Source organism: Phocoena sinus, chromosome 7 (assembly GCF_008692025.1).
Source record: "Phocoena sinus isolate mPhoSin1 chromosome 7, mPhoSin1.pri, whole genome shotgun sequence".
NCBI classification, from domain to species: Eukaryota; Metazoa; Chordata; class Mammalia; order Artiodactyla; family Phocoenidae; genus Phocoena; species Phocoena sinus.
This window is the reverse complement of record NC_045769.1, coordinates 30,480,898-30,494,540: the sequence shown is the minus strand read 5'-3', so window position 1 is coordinate 30,494,540 and position 13,643 is coordinate 30,480,898. Positions and strand designations below refer to the sequence as shown.

The following is a 13,643-nucleotide window of genomic DNA, read 5'->3' as shown; positions in this document are numbered from 1 at the left end:
TTGGGTTCCTGAGATACAGTATGCGTATAAACATTAGAGAGGAATTATGGTATATTGAATTACTCCATATTTTTGAACGGAAAAATAGAAACTTAGAAGTTGTCGGGAAAAGGGGATGGGGAGGGCCGAGGGCTGACTTTTCCAAGCCACAGGTTGACGCTTCAGTAATAGATTCCATGTGTTTCTTCTCAGCTCAAGCTGACTTTGGCCAAGGGTGGGCAAGTATTAAATATTCTTTCTTGGGAAGGGGAGACACGAGCAGGACCCGGTGGCAACCTGCCGCCAAGGCCAGCAGTGCCCTTCCCCTCAGAGGTGATCCGTCCTCGCCCCCCAGGTTGGGAGCAATGTGTTTCCACCAGTCGACTGTTCCCTTTAGACTTCCTAACCTGCCTTCCCCACGGAAATTCCTCTCTGGGAACCCTGAGAAGGGAAGTGAAAAGGCCAAAGACCCCACTTCCTCCCTGCTACCAGCGTTAGCCAACACTTTTCCGCTGTCTCCGCAGCTACTGAGGACAAGAGTCCAAATCTGGGTTCCCGTTTCCTCTCTTTCCCCACCTCCACCCCACCCCCGACTTAATCACGTGTTCGGCACCAGCTCAGACTGGATTTTTAGAGCTGAGTGGAACCTGCAAAGAAACCCTTTGGGTTCGGTCTGTTCACTTAGAGGTGAACAGCCGAGCAGACAGGGGTGAGCCATTGTGTGGTCTCTTAGATTTCCATTCTGTGCTGTCCCTGGAATCCTGGCGTTCAGGCACCCCGAGCCATGTCAAATTATTTTTCCTCCTGGTCAGCGCTGAGCTGGGCGGCAGGCTGGTCTGGTCCCCTCAATTTGCCCTAACATGCCAAATCACCCGCCTGGCAGTGCCTCCCCCGGGGATGCTGAACTGACCCGGTCTTCTGAAACAAGAGGCCTGGCACAGGGAGGTGAAGGGCAAACAAGCCTCCCTTGTTTCCAAGATCACTTTCTCCTCCCTGGCCAGCACCTCCCGCATTTTGAATTTCAGCCTCTCCGGATGCCAACGGGCTGTCCATCACTGCTGACAGCCAGGTTGGCAGGATCCTGCCTTCCACTGAGGCAATGGGGAGACATTCTTCTCTGGCATTTTAGGGAACAGCAGTTTCCACATTTGTCTGCTCTCCAGAGTGGACAGAAGAGGGCGATTAGAGCCTGAAGCCATTTGGTGGCCTCATTTATAATTGCTTACTATGGGAACCACTGGCAGCCTTGGCTTTCATGCCTGGGAAGGATGAGACCAAAGGCTGACCCTAAAGCCAACAATCGCCAAGATGAGTTAAATGAATAAGCAAAGGGAGCCATTTCTTTCTCTGCTCTCCCCTTAGGCCCTGCCAGCCGTTTAAATAGCACCACTGTGGCTGTTCTCCGAACCCATTTCATTTGACTTGTTTCGGGGTTTTTGTTTTCCCTTTTAGACAAAGATTTGCAGCTCCCTTCAGGATTCAACTGCAACTTTGATTTCCCCGAGGAGCCCTGTGGTTGGATGTACGACCGTGCCAAGTGGCTCAAAAGCACCTGGACCGGCAGCTCCGGCCCCAGCGACCGGACGTTTCCAGGTAAGCCAGCCTCGAATTAAGCGATGAGAGAGTTAAGGCCAGCCTTAACTTCACAGAACAAGCCTCTGCTCTTTGCCTGCAAACCACCGGCCTTTACTGACAGTGTCACCTGACAGAATAGCTGGTTGGCGGTTCCTGGCCCTCTCTTGTGATTACAGAGCAGCCTGGAAGCTGGGAGGGAGCGAGAGAGGCCAAGATCAAAGAAGAGGAAAGAAAGAGCAATTAGGAGGTCCTAGGAGAGGGGATGAGTCAATGTCCCTTTGTTGCCGTAGCCAGCTCTCGATGCCACCATCACAGAGCCCCTTGTGACTCCAAGCTGGACATTGTTCCTAAAATGGCTCATTGGGAAACTCCTGGCCCCAAGTCTGACTGATACTTTTTGGAGGGTATCATCACTTCTGTTGAAAACCAAGTGGAGGGCCTGAAATGCTGCCACACCCATGGGTGTCTCGCAGAGCTGCCTGGCACTTGGCCTCTTGAATATTGTGAAGCCGTCCTCTTGGTTTCAGAGAGCCCGATTTCAGAGGCTCTCCTGGCACTGTTGGTAGAGAGGGGTTGCCTTTAGCCCTTCTAAGCAGGAGTTGTCCACTCTTTCCATTGTGGCATGCTTTTACAGTGATGTTCTGGTAAATGTTTAACGACTGGCTCTCCAGGTTTAAAAAAAAAAATCTGCTTTGTAATTAATGTTCGCCACTCTCTGTGGTGTAAATCCTCCCACTGTGGTTGAATGCAAGCTACCAACATGACATCATCGGAGGTGGAGTTGAGAAGTACAGCCACACAGCCTTAGATAGTTTTTTTCCCTCACACAGGTAACAGAGATATAAATAACTTCTGAATCATGCATACCAGTAAAATGTATAAAATAATTAGGAAGTATTGCATTTTGAGAATTTCCTTTCTTTTTTAGTATACTTTATTTCATTGCAACTTTATAGAATTCAATTGTTAACAATGCTTGCATTTCACAGTAGGCTTGCAAAATTCCAGAAAACTCCACAGTCGGCTCTCACAAGCCAGTACGTAGCATACGTTGCTCTAGCACGTCACGTGTTGGCTTTCAGTGTTCCTGGATCTTGGGCCCCCTGTAAGCGTTTGAGAGGGAAGGGCTTAATTCTGGAAATTAGTAGATCATATGTTGCCTGCCTAGAGAATGAAAGGGGGGAGGGACCTCCCCTTCTTCAGAGTCCCCCAGAGCCGCTCTGCTGGCCCTCACCCCAAGGACTGGCCGTGTCCCCTGTCTCCAGGGACGGCAGTGGGATGGACGCTCTCCGCGGGCGGTCTCCTGCGCTTGCTTTCCCGGAGGGTCACAGCATCTGCTCCGGAGAAAAACATTTTCATATTTCAAGTGTTTATCTCTTCAGGATTTGAGTGCTCAGAGAGATTAATATCTGAAGATCACCACGGCCTCAGGCAACAGGAGAGAACACTTACCCTCATCCCAGCGTTAATCACCCCCCCCCCACTCACTGCAATAATGTTTAATTAATATAATGAGCGTCATGCACGTTGGAAAAAAATACTTATTTTTATAACCCAGCCTGGATTTTTCATTTCATTTCCTCTCCTTTGAGACTTGGCCCAATTAATTGGTTGTTTTCCCAACCTCCACTTTTTATCCAAACGTAAAGAAAATTTGCCGTGGGGGTGGGGTGGTGTACGTGTGATGTTTATGTGTGTGCATTTGTGTGCTGTGTGTGTATATGTGTGATATTTATACGTGTGCATTTGTGCGCTGTGTGTATGTCTTTCTTTCTCAAGGTATTTGTGGGTTTTGTGTGTACGTGCATATGTTGTTTTTATGTGTAGATCTTGTGTGTTTGTAAATATGTATATGCATACGTTTAGTTTGTGTGCATGGATGAATCTGTGTGTGTGTGTCTGTATGTTTATGTTTGAGTGTGTTTGTGGTTTATATGCGTGTGTGTGTATGTTTATGTTTGAGTGTGTTTGTGGTTTATATGTGTGTGTGTGTGTGTGTGTGTGTGTGTGTGTGAGGTGTTTGTATAAGGGGGCAGCTTGGCAAAGGCACGTTGAATAAAGGGATGCAGGTGATACAGCAAGGGGAGATTTACTGGCTCTTATTCAGCATCCATCCTCAGGTTCTTTCTAATTATTCCACTTCCTCCCTTGCACTCTTCTGAGCAGATTTTCTCTAAGAATGCCTGAGGTCAGCCCTGTCCAGACTCCAAGGCCACCAGTTAGCAAGTGACACTTCGGGGAGAGCTTAAGCTACTCTCCATTTGACGCAGTTCCCCTCTGCCCCCTCTTCGCCCAGCCCTCACCCTCACCTGATGCCCCATGGGTTGACCCCGGCTACTGGCTGGGAATCCTCATCCCGCCCGCGTTCCACTTGATTCATTACACCCTGCGGTTTGGGAAGGCTCTTCAGAGCAATCTTGCAGAGCGGGCAGAAGTCCAACCTTTAGCTGGCTGGATGGGGACAGAAAGAAAATTAGGGCCATAAGGAACAGCTAGATCTAATGTTTTTCTCCCTTAAGAAATCGAAAAAGAAAATAATTATTTTCCTGTTCCAAAGGAATCCCTGAAGTTTGGAAAAGTGGCCCTTGGACGTTGCCTCCAGAAAACAAAATCATAATGTTGTCTTCAGAGTGCTTCTGTCCATCCTCTGATGATTTAAAAATCATTTGCTGTATTTCCCATTGTCCTTCCCCTTACACACCATGATACTGGGCTCTAAGCAGGAGAGGATAGAGAGCCCTTTCTGTTCAGGGTGGTCCTTTCTTCTTCAAAAAAAAATTGGGGCCCCGAGGAGAGCAGTTGGGAGAAAGGAAACAGCTGTGCTTGGTTAGGGGCAGGGCAAATGCTAACGGGTTCCGAGTCCCGGGACCTTCCAAGTCAAGCCTGAAAGTGCTGTGTCACCCACACTTTGCCCCTCCACAAAGAGGAGACCGCTCCACTCTTTAAGAAAAGTGTGCCATGTGTTTTATCTCCTTGTTAGATAGGTAAACAAAAGTAATTACATTTAAGAAAGGAGGTGTCCCCATCAAGTGCAGAGGGAGAAGGGAGGAAAGAAAAAAGACAACAGCCATGTTCAAATATCGTACACGGACTACTTGATTAGAAGTGTCTGTGGAAACTACTTACATTCCTTAGATGTTTTCTGATTTAGTTCTTTTCTCATGTTTTGTCTTGTTTTGTTTCTTTTCCTTTTAAGTAAGCAATTAGTTCTGTTCTTTTGGCTAGTGGTAATAGTTGCTTAAGGCTGACAAGACACCCACTGGTTTTATTCCACTGTTTTTGTTTTTCAAGATAGTCTTTCAAGACATTCAGAATTTCTTTTTTTAGCTCTTTGCTTGTGGCTTAGAAGCCTGGAGTGTGTTCATACCAGCCCCTGGGGACCCTGTTCCGAATTCAGTGACCCCTGGTGGTTGCAGAGGAGCTAGTACCTTGTTCTCTGAGAAAGCACTTTGCCTTTGCTCTGTAACTACAATGACACAGAAAATGTCTCCCCTAGTGGAAGCAGCTGTATCTCCCACAGATATTCTTAAGTGCATTGATCAGAAACAGAAATTTGAGGAAGATCGGATTCAGCTCTTTAAGGAACAAGGCAAAAATGCCTTGAGATGCTATGGTGACCCCGTGTGTCTAGACCTGCCCTGTGTAATACGGTAGCCGCTAGCCACACGTGACTATTTTAATTTTAATTAAAATTAAATACAGATAAAACTTCAGTTCCTCCATCACATCAGCCACATTTCAAGAGCTCAGTGCCCACTCCGTGTGGGACGGTGCAGATAGAGAACACGTCCGTTATCACAGGATGCTGTCTCACAGTCAGCACAGCTGCAGCACCTTTTGGCGTGAAGAGTAACTTCCAGGGGTGCTTGCTGACTCTGTCCGCTCCTTGGTTTGGTGTAAACCAAGAGAAAATAATTAGGGAGATGTGCCTTCTCCTTGGTGGGAGTGTTCAGTGCCTGGCATTTTTTGTCACTGTCATTGTACCTCAGTGAGTAACATAGTAAAGTAAGCAAGTAACATACTATTAGACAGTATAGGAACTATACTGGGGCTTCCCTGGTGGCGCAGTGGTTGAGAGTCCGCCTGCCGATGCAGGGGACACGGGTTCGGGCCCCGGTCCGGAAGATCCCACACGCCCTGGGCCCGTAAGCCATGGCCGCTGAGCCTGCACGTCCAGAGCCTGTGCCCCACAACGGGAGAGGCCACAACAGTAAGAGGCCTGCGTACCGCAAAAAAAAAAAAAAAAAAGAGTAAATACTAAGTAATAGCAATAATAGTAATATTTAGTTAGTTTAAATAAATAATATTTAAATAAACTAAAATAGTTTTAAAATAAACTATATTTATTTAGTTAGATAGTTTTACTATCACTGTTGTTGTTATTATTATCTTCAGGAATGAGACAAGACTAGAGATAAAGGGTACTGTTCCAGGTCAGCTTCAGAATCCTCAAGTGTGTGGTCACCCCAAATGTGTGTTCTTTTATATATTTGTTGACCTAACGAATAACGAAGTATGACTACAATATTACTTCATTTCAAATCATGGAAGTGACATAAAGAAAACAGACAAAGGCTATTTGGAATAGTATGCCTTTATAAAAGGACAGAGTCTTTGGCTACCTAGCATTTATATGCTTATTGGATTGAGAGACCAGAACCTTTACTCTGGGTTCAAAAACAAGTGAGAGTAAGTCAAGAATACAAGGTTCTGGAATATTCAAATTTTACAAATGGCAGCCCTTCCATCAGATGTAAGTGGTAGTTCTGTTGACTTCTCGTAGGGCTGTTTTGATGCAGGTTGGGCCACTGAATAAACCCCATGAGAGTGGAGGACCAGAACTGTGGTTCACTATGGGACATACATACAAGAGGATTAAGTGTTGAGTGAGTATAGTCAGTAGACAGTCACAAAGAAATCAGTGAAAATGACTCATGAGTCAACTTGCTTACAATGGGCTTGATTTTGGGCGGTGAGTTAGCAGGGACTCTGTGAATTAAAAAGCAACTCTCTTAACTCAAAAGACCTTCCTCATAGGTGGGACCAATGGCAGCAAACAATCCAGACACGGGATTGGCATCAGCTTGAACTGCCTTCAGAAAGAGGGTGCTGTGGCGTGTCTGGGGCACAGCCACTACAAATAGGGAGACGGGAACTTCTCGGGCTTAGAGCAGGCTAGATAATTAAAGGCCAGGAACAGCTGGGCTAAAAAGGAAAGCCATATTTAAGGAATAACTTCAACTGGAAAAGGAAAGCATAGAGGCCCTTCTTTAAGGAGCGTAGGAAGGAAGACATCTCTGACTTTGTAGAAAAGACAGCAGTAGAGAGGAGAAGCTCTTCCTTTTATTCTGAAAGTCATGATTGGTTGAGTGTGTAAGATTGATAATGAAGGGGCAGAGTGATAACAAGACTGAGTCAATTGCAAACCTTCATGAAAGCCGACATACCAAAAAAGCAGCTCAAGATAGACTCCTGCAAAGCCCAGGCCTGAAACCTCAAATGTCCACAAGACGGTCAATTGCAAACCTTGAGAACATCCTGCAGAGTTCATCCAAAGTCAGTGTTTCCCTTAGCCGGTTGTTAATTTGAGGACCTTAGCAGAGATGGTCTGACCTTGGGAGGCCAGCTGAGGGGCTGACTCATGTCTTAAGCATGACCTATACAAAGAGACTCCATCTCCTGCAGCACTAAATATTCTTTCAGATGGTTGTTCTAGTAGGAGGGCAAGATGCTAGCCAGGAGATGCGTGTGTTGGACAGATGGTGTGTTTGGCTTTGCGATAGCCTGGAGGATCAGACTGGTGATTTATCTCAGGCTTTGGTAAGGTGTCGGCACCACTGATTCCATGGCTGTTGGGCCAGAAGTGGTCACGTGATCAGCTGAAGCCAGATGTGGTCATAAATCGCCAGGTGAAATGTCAGGAGACCCTTTCTAGAGACAGCAGCAGGTTAAGATGCTGAATGACCTTGTTCTCTGCACTTCCTCTCCGCCCTTTTGAACTGTTGTTCATTCCCATGCGATTGTTTTCCCTGCGTCATGGGCAACAACAGATGTTTTGAGTCAAGAACGTAGCAAAATGCCTCCCAAACATGTCAGGTCTGGGGGGAGACGGATTGTATCTCTGGAACATTTTTTCTTCATTCTCTTTCTGCTGCTAAATGTATCTCCTCTGCATTGTTTCCCATTGGAAGCTATCCATTGCCGACATCACTGCCATCAGCTACAGAAACGAGAAGACAGCCTCCAGCAGGTAGAGCTGACTCTTAGCTGGCCGTGTTTGGGGACCTCTTAACAATCCAAAGGGCTTTTCCCCTAAAGTCTAAATAAATCAATAAAGTAGCCCACCCATGCCAGGCCAACCCTTTGCTCTATCAAGTCACCAACAGCCACTGTCTGTTAAAACTTCCTCTGTGTTTGGCAGTGGTAGGCCATACATTAGAATGTTCTAGAAGAACAAACTCCACTGATAGCACATGTGCTTCGCTCACAGCACATATATGGGTGCCATAACTTCAAAGAACTGAAGCACTTAGCTTGGTGAAGGGTCAACGTGGAGACCTGCCACAACCAAAGCCCTGGAAAGAGGATTTTTAAAGAGGCAAGGGTTGTGTTTCCTGAGGAAGTGAAGACCAGGGTCTTAATTCTTCGCGAGTGAAGATGTTTCTATGTCAGAGGACAGAAATTGGCTGCACTCCGTCGGGAATAGAAGGAGGACATGTGTCTAAATGACAGTAGGAAAACTTAGAAATGAAGTTAAGAAGTTTCTGACAGTTAGGGCTGTGACCCAGAAAACACATTGCCAGCATGGCCTATGGAAACTCCTCCTCTGGAGAATTTAAAGCGAAGGGTGGACAGCTGTTCTGCGGATGTTTGCAGCATGGTTCCTCTGGGCAGCAGGGCTGGCCCCATCTAAATGGTCTTTTGAGGTCCCACTCTCATTCCAGAATCGTGTATTATTTTATTTCATCTACTGTAGATTGACCCAAAAGCATGTGGTAAACAGTGTCTGATGTGTACAACTTGAGGCTGGCTGGTTTCTGGAGTTAGGATGGATCTGGGAACCATCTTATTCCAGAGAATATCTTTACTGTCCTTGAGCCAAATCTTACTTCCTTTGAGTCTTGGATTGGTCCTCCCAGGTTATTGGTGCTCTTTGGACCCTTTTTCTTTCTAAAAGAAACAAAAAGGCCAGCACAGGAGGCAGTGGTTTAGTGATGGCAGTGGCAATGAAGATCAGAGCATTTATGGAGCGTTGTTCGTATGCAAAGCACCTCACAAGGCTCTTTCCATTTCCTCCTCCTCACGACCCTATGCAGTATTGCTGTTATTATATCCATTTCACAGATGGGAAGACTGAGGCTTTAAAAGACTAGCGAACATTAGGATTCCAGCCCAGATGAGAGGCGAGTTTCTGGCGATTTTTCTCAGTCCAGTCAGGGCTCAGATCTTACTTCCATCACTCTCTAGCAGTGGTCTGGGACACATGACTTCAATTCTCTGAGCCTCTGTTTCCTTTTTGGTAAAAATGGAGAACGTAATACTTAATTCACAGGGAAGATTACGGAAGGCAACAAAGCCACCAGTGTGATATCTGGCCCACAGAGGTGCTCAGGTCACAACAATTCTCTTGCCCCTACTCTTCCTCTCCCCATCTCTGGGCTTTTCCTGGCCGAAGCCATTCCTTCATGATGTCCTGCTTCTAATCAGTCCCCTGTCAGTGACAGGCAGGGACGTTTTGCAGCTCAGCGTCCCTCTGACTGATGTCTGCTGCTAATTCCTTAAATTTACATATCATCTTTCTTCCCTCGAGCTCATAGCACTTAACAGACAAGTGGGGAACAAATGATTTCACTAAGTGAAATTCAGAGGCCTGCTTGTCTTGAGATTCTGCAAACTAGTGGATTAGCTCAGATGTCGGCACTGAATTACAATCCTTCAGCCGCTCACGCTTAGCACGCCACCAGCATTAACTCCCTGGTCTTCCAGTGGTCCTTTAAATCATGCATGGTGATTATCATCTTATCGTGAGAGAGAGAGAGAAGAGAGGAGAGGAAAGGGAGGGAGAGAGGAGGCGGCCAGCTCAGGTCCCCGGGAGAGGCAGTCTGTGAAACCTTCGGCCTCATCGTGCCTGAAGTTTTAGCAACAGGATGGGTAAATAAAACAGACCGGATAAAACCCAGCCAGCCCAGCTCTTTACACCTCCACACACATTTTACTTACTAAATTCTAACCATTATGCTATGATTCCCCTGCTGCTTAGGAATGTAAATTCACACAAGTGACAGTATTTCTGCCAAAGCAATTTTCAGGCAGCCAGTGGGTCTTATTTGCGAAACTGTGAAGGAAGAAGGCTGAATAATAAGTCTCTGAAATCTGGTTTCCTTTATATACGAGTGGAAACAGTAAAGGCTTGGAAATGACTGGAGCATGGGAGCGTTTGGGGGGTTCTCGCTGGTAGCTCAGTGGACCGGATGCTTCCGCGGTCACCCTGTTTTTGGATCTATCTATTGACTGTAGGTATATTCACTTTGCAAAAGCTATTGTACCTTTTTCTTTACACATACTCATACTGCGGGATAAATGTTCCGTAATAAGAAGCAGAGCATCTCAAAAAAAAATCCCCTCACCTCTGAAAAAGGCTGTTGGCTCAGTAGAACGGGAGGGAACCATGAGAGAAGATTATATGAACCTGAGGGCTTACCGGAGGCCAGGTGATTCCCGCTCTGTTCTTGTTTCCAGTGGGCAGCCTCACTGCATTCTTTATCCATGTGTTTGTCATTCATTCATTCACGGGAACAAAATTTTCCTGAGTGGTGGCATGTATTTGTCACTGTCTAGGGGCAGGGAGAAGAAGCATTATTAACCCTTCCATGTGTAAGGCCAGGACCTTACATCTAACCAGGGCAATAGGAAAGACACACACCAAACAGTTAAATTACAGTACAAGGCAGTGGGTGTTTACCCGCTGAAACACATGCAAAATGGTCTCCAGTCTTTTTTAAAGCAAGGTAGAATCAGTGGTGTGGTCGGTAGATGCTCGAGCTGTTGAGAGAAGAGAGGAATTAATGTTGAAGTGTGCCAGAATGGTTAGGAGAAGAACTGGCAAAAGGGGTGGGATGGGGGTCGGGGAGCAGAGAATTACAGGTAAATGGAGAAGAGGCAACAGCGCTCAGCAGAGAAGCCAGTTTGCCTTGAACAGCGTGTGGTTGATTACACCGACTGGGGACAAGGTACTGGGGCCACAGCTGAAGTGAAGGGCCCACTGCACGAATGTGGGGAAACCTGGAGTCGAGTCCAGCTGTGCTACTCACTAGCTTCTCTCCCTTGGAAAGTCACTTGAGCCTCTCTGAGCCTCAGTTTCTACATCTCGTGCAAAAGAAGATTAGTAAGACCTAGCTCGCGAGCGTATAGCAGTGATTAAATTATGAATGCATATCAGCATGCTTTGTAACCTGTAAAGCATTATGCAAATATGACTTAGAATTATTGCCCTTAATAGTGGCAGTAATGAGATCTGATAGGAGAAGCGTAGGTTCAGGAGTTCTTTGCGTGTCTGCTTGTGGCACCAGTGTCTCCTCCCTCGGTAGATCGCCGTCATTAAAATGCTCTGCTCCAGACAGCTGCCTACTTATCTGTGCTGACTTTGGCCTTGAAGAGGTCCCGTGTTGTGGGACGTTAGACCAGCGTGGTTCTGGATGGTTAAGGAGTCCCAAACTGGAATCCCGACTATGCATCCTAAGCTGGTCTAATTTGACTTCAGGGGAGGGTAGCTTCTAGAGCAATAACCCTGGAGAATCTAACCAGAAGGGACTTAGGGGAGACAGGGAGAGACGTGGCCAGGAGGAGGAGAGTTGAAAGAGCTGTTTCTGGGCCACTGATGACTGTCACAGGCTCTGCTCTCACTAGAAAGATGATGTCAGCAGGAAGAGCAACAGCAAACCGGTGGTCCAGGAGCACCCTGTTGATTCAGGGCTCTGGAGTGCCCGCCTGTCCTCCCCTGATAAGCCCAGGAGGTTCACAGTCCCTGTTGAGTAAGAGAGCTCTGTGCCCACGTCTCAGATTAACCTGATCCTGAGGTGTCTGATGTGCTGGGTGTGTGGTGCAAAAGTGCCCCCGCCATCTTGCAGAAGTGTTCAGCATAAGATGTTTCAGGGCCCAAAGGAGGCCGTGAGACTTTCTCCTCAGATGCCATCCTGTTCTCCGTGCAAGTGGCCGGAATGCTCCTCCACGTGCTGGATTTGCTGGTGCGGGTCCCCAGACCTGTGTCTGCAAGGCATGGGGTCTGCCAGCAGGAACGGGAACTCAGCCTCCCACACAGTGCCTGATGTATCTAAAAGCTAATCGGCCAAAAGACACGCTCTTCAAACATTTGGATGGGTGAAACCTTCATTTCCCAATATGTGTATGTTCTCTGCTAAACACTTAGCCTTTGTTAGTGATGATGACAGCACTTGTTTTCATTGGGGCTGTGTTCGCCTGGCTCTCTAAGGAAGGCCAAGTTCAGGCCTCCCCAGGCTGGTCAGGGAAGGGATTGGGGTCTCAGGCCCCCTGAATCACCCTTGTGATGCCACCATTCCCTGTTCTGCTTGAGCAGGGATGTGAGTCTTCCGAGTTGCAGTTACTAGAGCCCAGGCACCATCCAGTAGCACCGTCGGAGACAGAAGCTTTTAAATGTCTTCCATTTGGACAGTGCCCAGCCAAGATGATAAAGGCTTGAATTATAAACCACCTGGCCAGTCTAGCAGCCATTTCACCACTTTATTATCCAGTTCATTAGAGTGCACTGGCCCTTTGGGTAAGCCGATGATGCGTAAAACGTAGGTCTGGCCTCTCGGAATCTGGGGGGGGGGGGAAGACAAGTACAAATACAACCAGCCAAGACCTACGGCCAGCGGCGCCGGGTGCCATATGTAAAAGGCACAAAAGAAGTGATGCAGGGAAATAGGCAGGAGGGACCTTCTTGACGGAAAGACTCAAGAAAGGGCTTCAAGAGGATGCAGCATTTGAGTCCGGGTTCCAGAGCCCTAAGAAAGGGACACAGGGCCTGGAGAACTAGTTCATAAATAAAAGACACCCAAACTCTGCCCCAGCTTCACCCCGGAGGGACCACAACTGCCAACTGGTGTCTTTCCCAATTATTCACCAGGAACCCCTGTTTGGGTGTGTTTCCCCCCAGATGACAGGAATTTCTTACGGCTGCAGAGCGATGGCGGGAGAGAGGGCCAGTACGCGCGGCTCATCAGCCCACCCGTCCACCTGCCGCGGAGCCCCGTGTGCATGGAGTTCCAGTACCAAGCCACGGGAGGCCGCGGGGTGGCGCTGCAGGTAGTGCGCGAAGCCAGCCAGGAGAGCAAGCTCCTCTGGGTCATCCGCGAGGACCAGGGCGGCGAGTGGAAACACGGGCGGATCATCTTGCCCAGCTATGACATGGAGTACCAGGTGGGGTGGCGACGGGAGACCGTTGCGGAGATCCGAGGGAATCGTTGTGATCTGTGTTTCAATATTTCAAAGGGCCGTGCCCATTCATCTTTAGGGAACGCGGTTAAGCGCCGCTGTTTTCATTGTGTTTCTCACGTTGCCATGGCAACCAAATGACACTCTTATTTGTTATTCAGAATGTGCCTATCTCTACACCCAGACTTGGTTCTTTGTTCCTCCTATCGCCTTTTATATTGCTGAAACCTTCTCCGACAAATGTTTCTTCTCTCCATTTTATTTTAGATTGCTATCAGGTAGGCTGACAAAGGGACGCAGAAGCCAGGGAAATAAACACAAACAAACCCTCCACACACAAGGGGAAGAAGCCTGTGGAGCCCCTCAGACTCCGAGGAGGAGAGGGAAACAGCCTCCCACCCCTGTCCCAGCAAGTGTGAACACGGGAAGGGGAGGGTCGCTGTTGGTGTTTAGTGGCCAGCAGACCAGAGAGACTCCTAAGCGAGTGGTATCTGTCCCAGCAGCTCCCGGAGTTGAGTTCTATTATCTCTGCCCCACAGGGCAAGCGCCCGAGGCACAGATGGGTACGCACAGCTGGGGCTGAAACTTGGGTAGGAGTGGGCATACTGTGGAAGAGGTGACTGAGAACCAGCCAT

General features: G+C 47.7%; 1 protein-coding gene across 5 annotated transcripts in view; it reads left to right on the top strand.

Annotated features, from left to right (window-relative positions):
- NRP2 (neuropilin 2) overlaps positions 1-13,643 on the top strand; it is a 114,893-nt gene that overhangs the window by 68,568 nt on the left and 32,682 nt on the right. For 4 of the 5 annotated variants that reach the window (XM_032636731.1, XM_032636730.1, XM_032636733.1 and 1 more), the window contains exons 12-13: positions 1,432-1,572; positions 12,731-12,993. In XM_032636731.1, the coding sequence (XP_032492622.1) occupies positions 1,432-1,572; positions 12,731-12,993 (404 nt within the window). Of the gene's footprint in view, positions 1-1,431; positions 1,573-2,936; positions 5,779-12,730; positions 12,994-13,643 lie in introns of those variants that run through there. The other variant, XM_032636734.1, reaches the window with a different exon arrangement.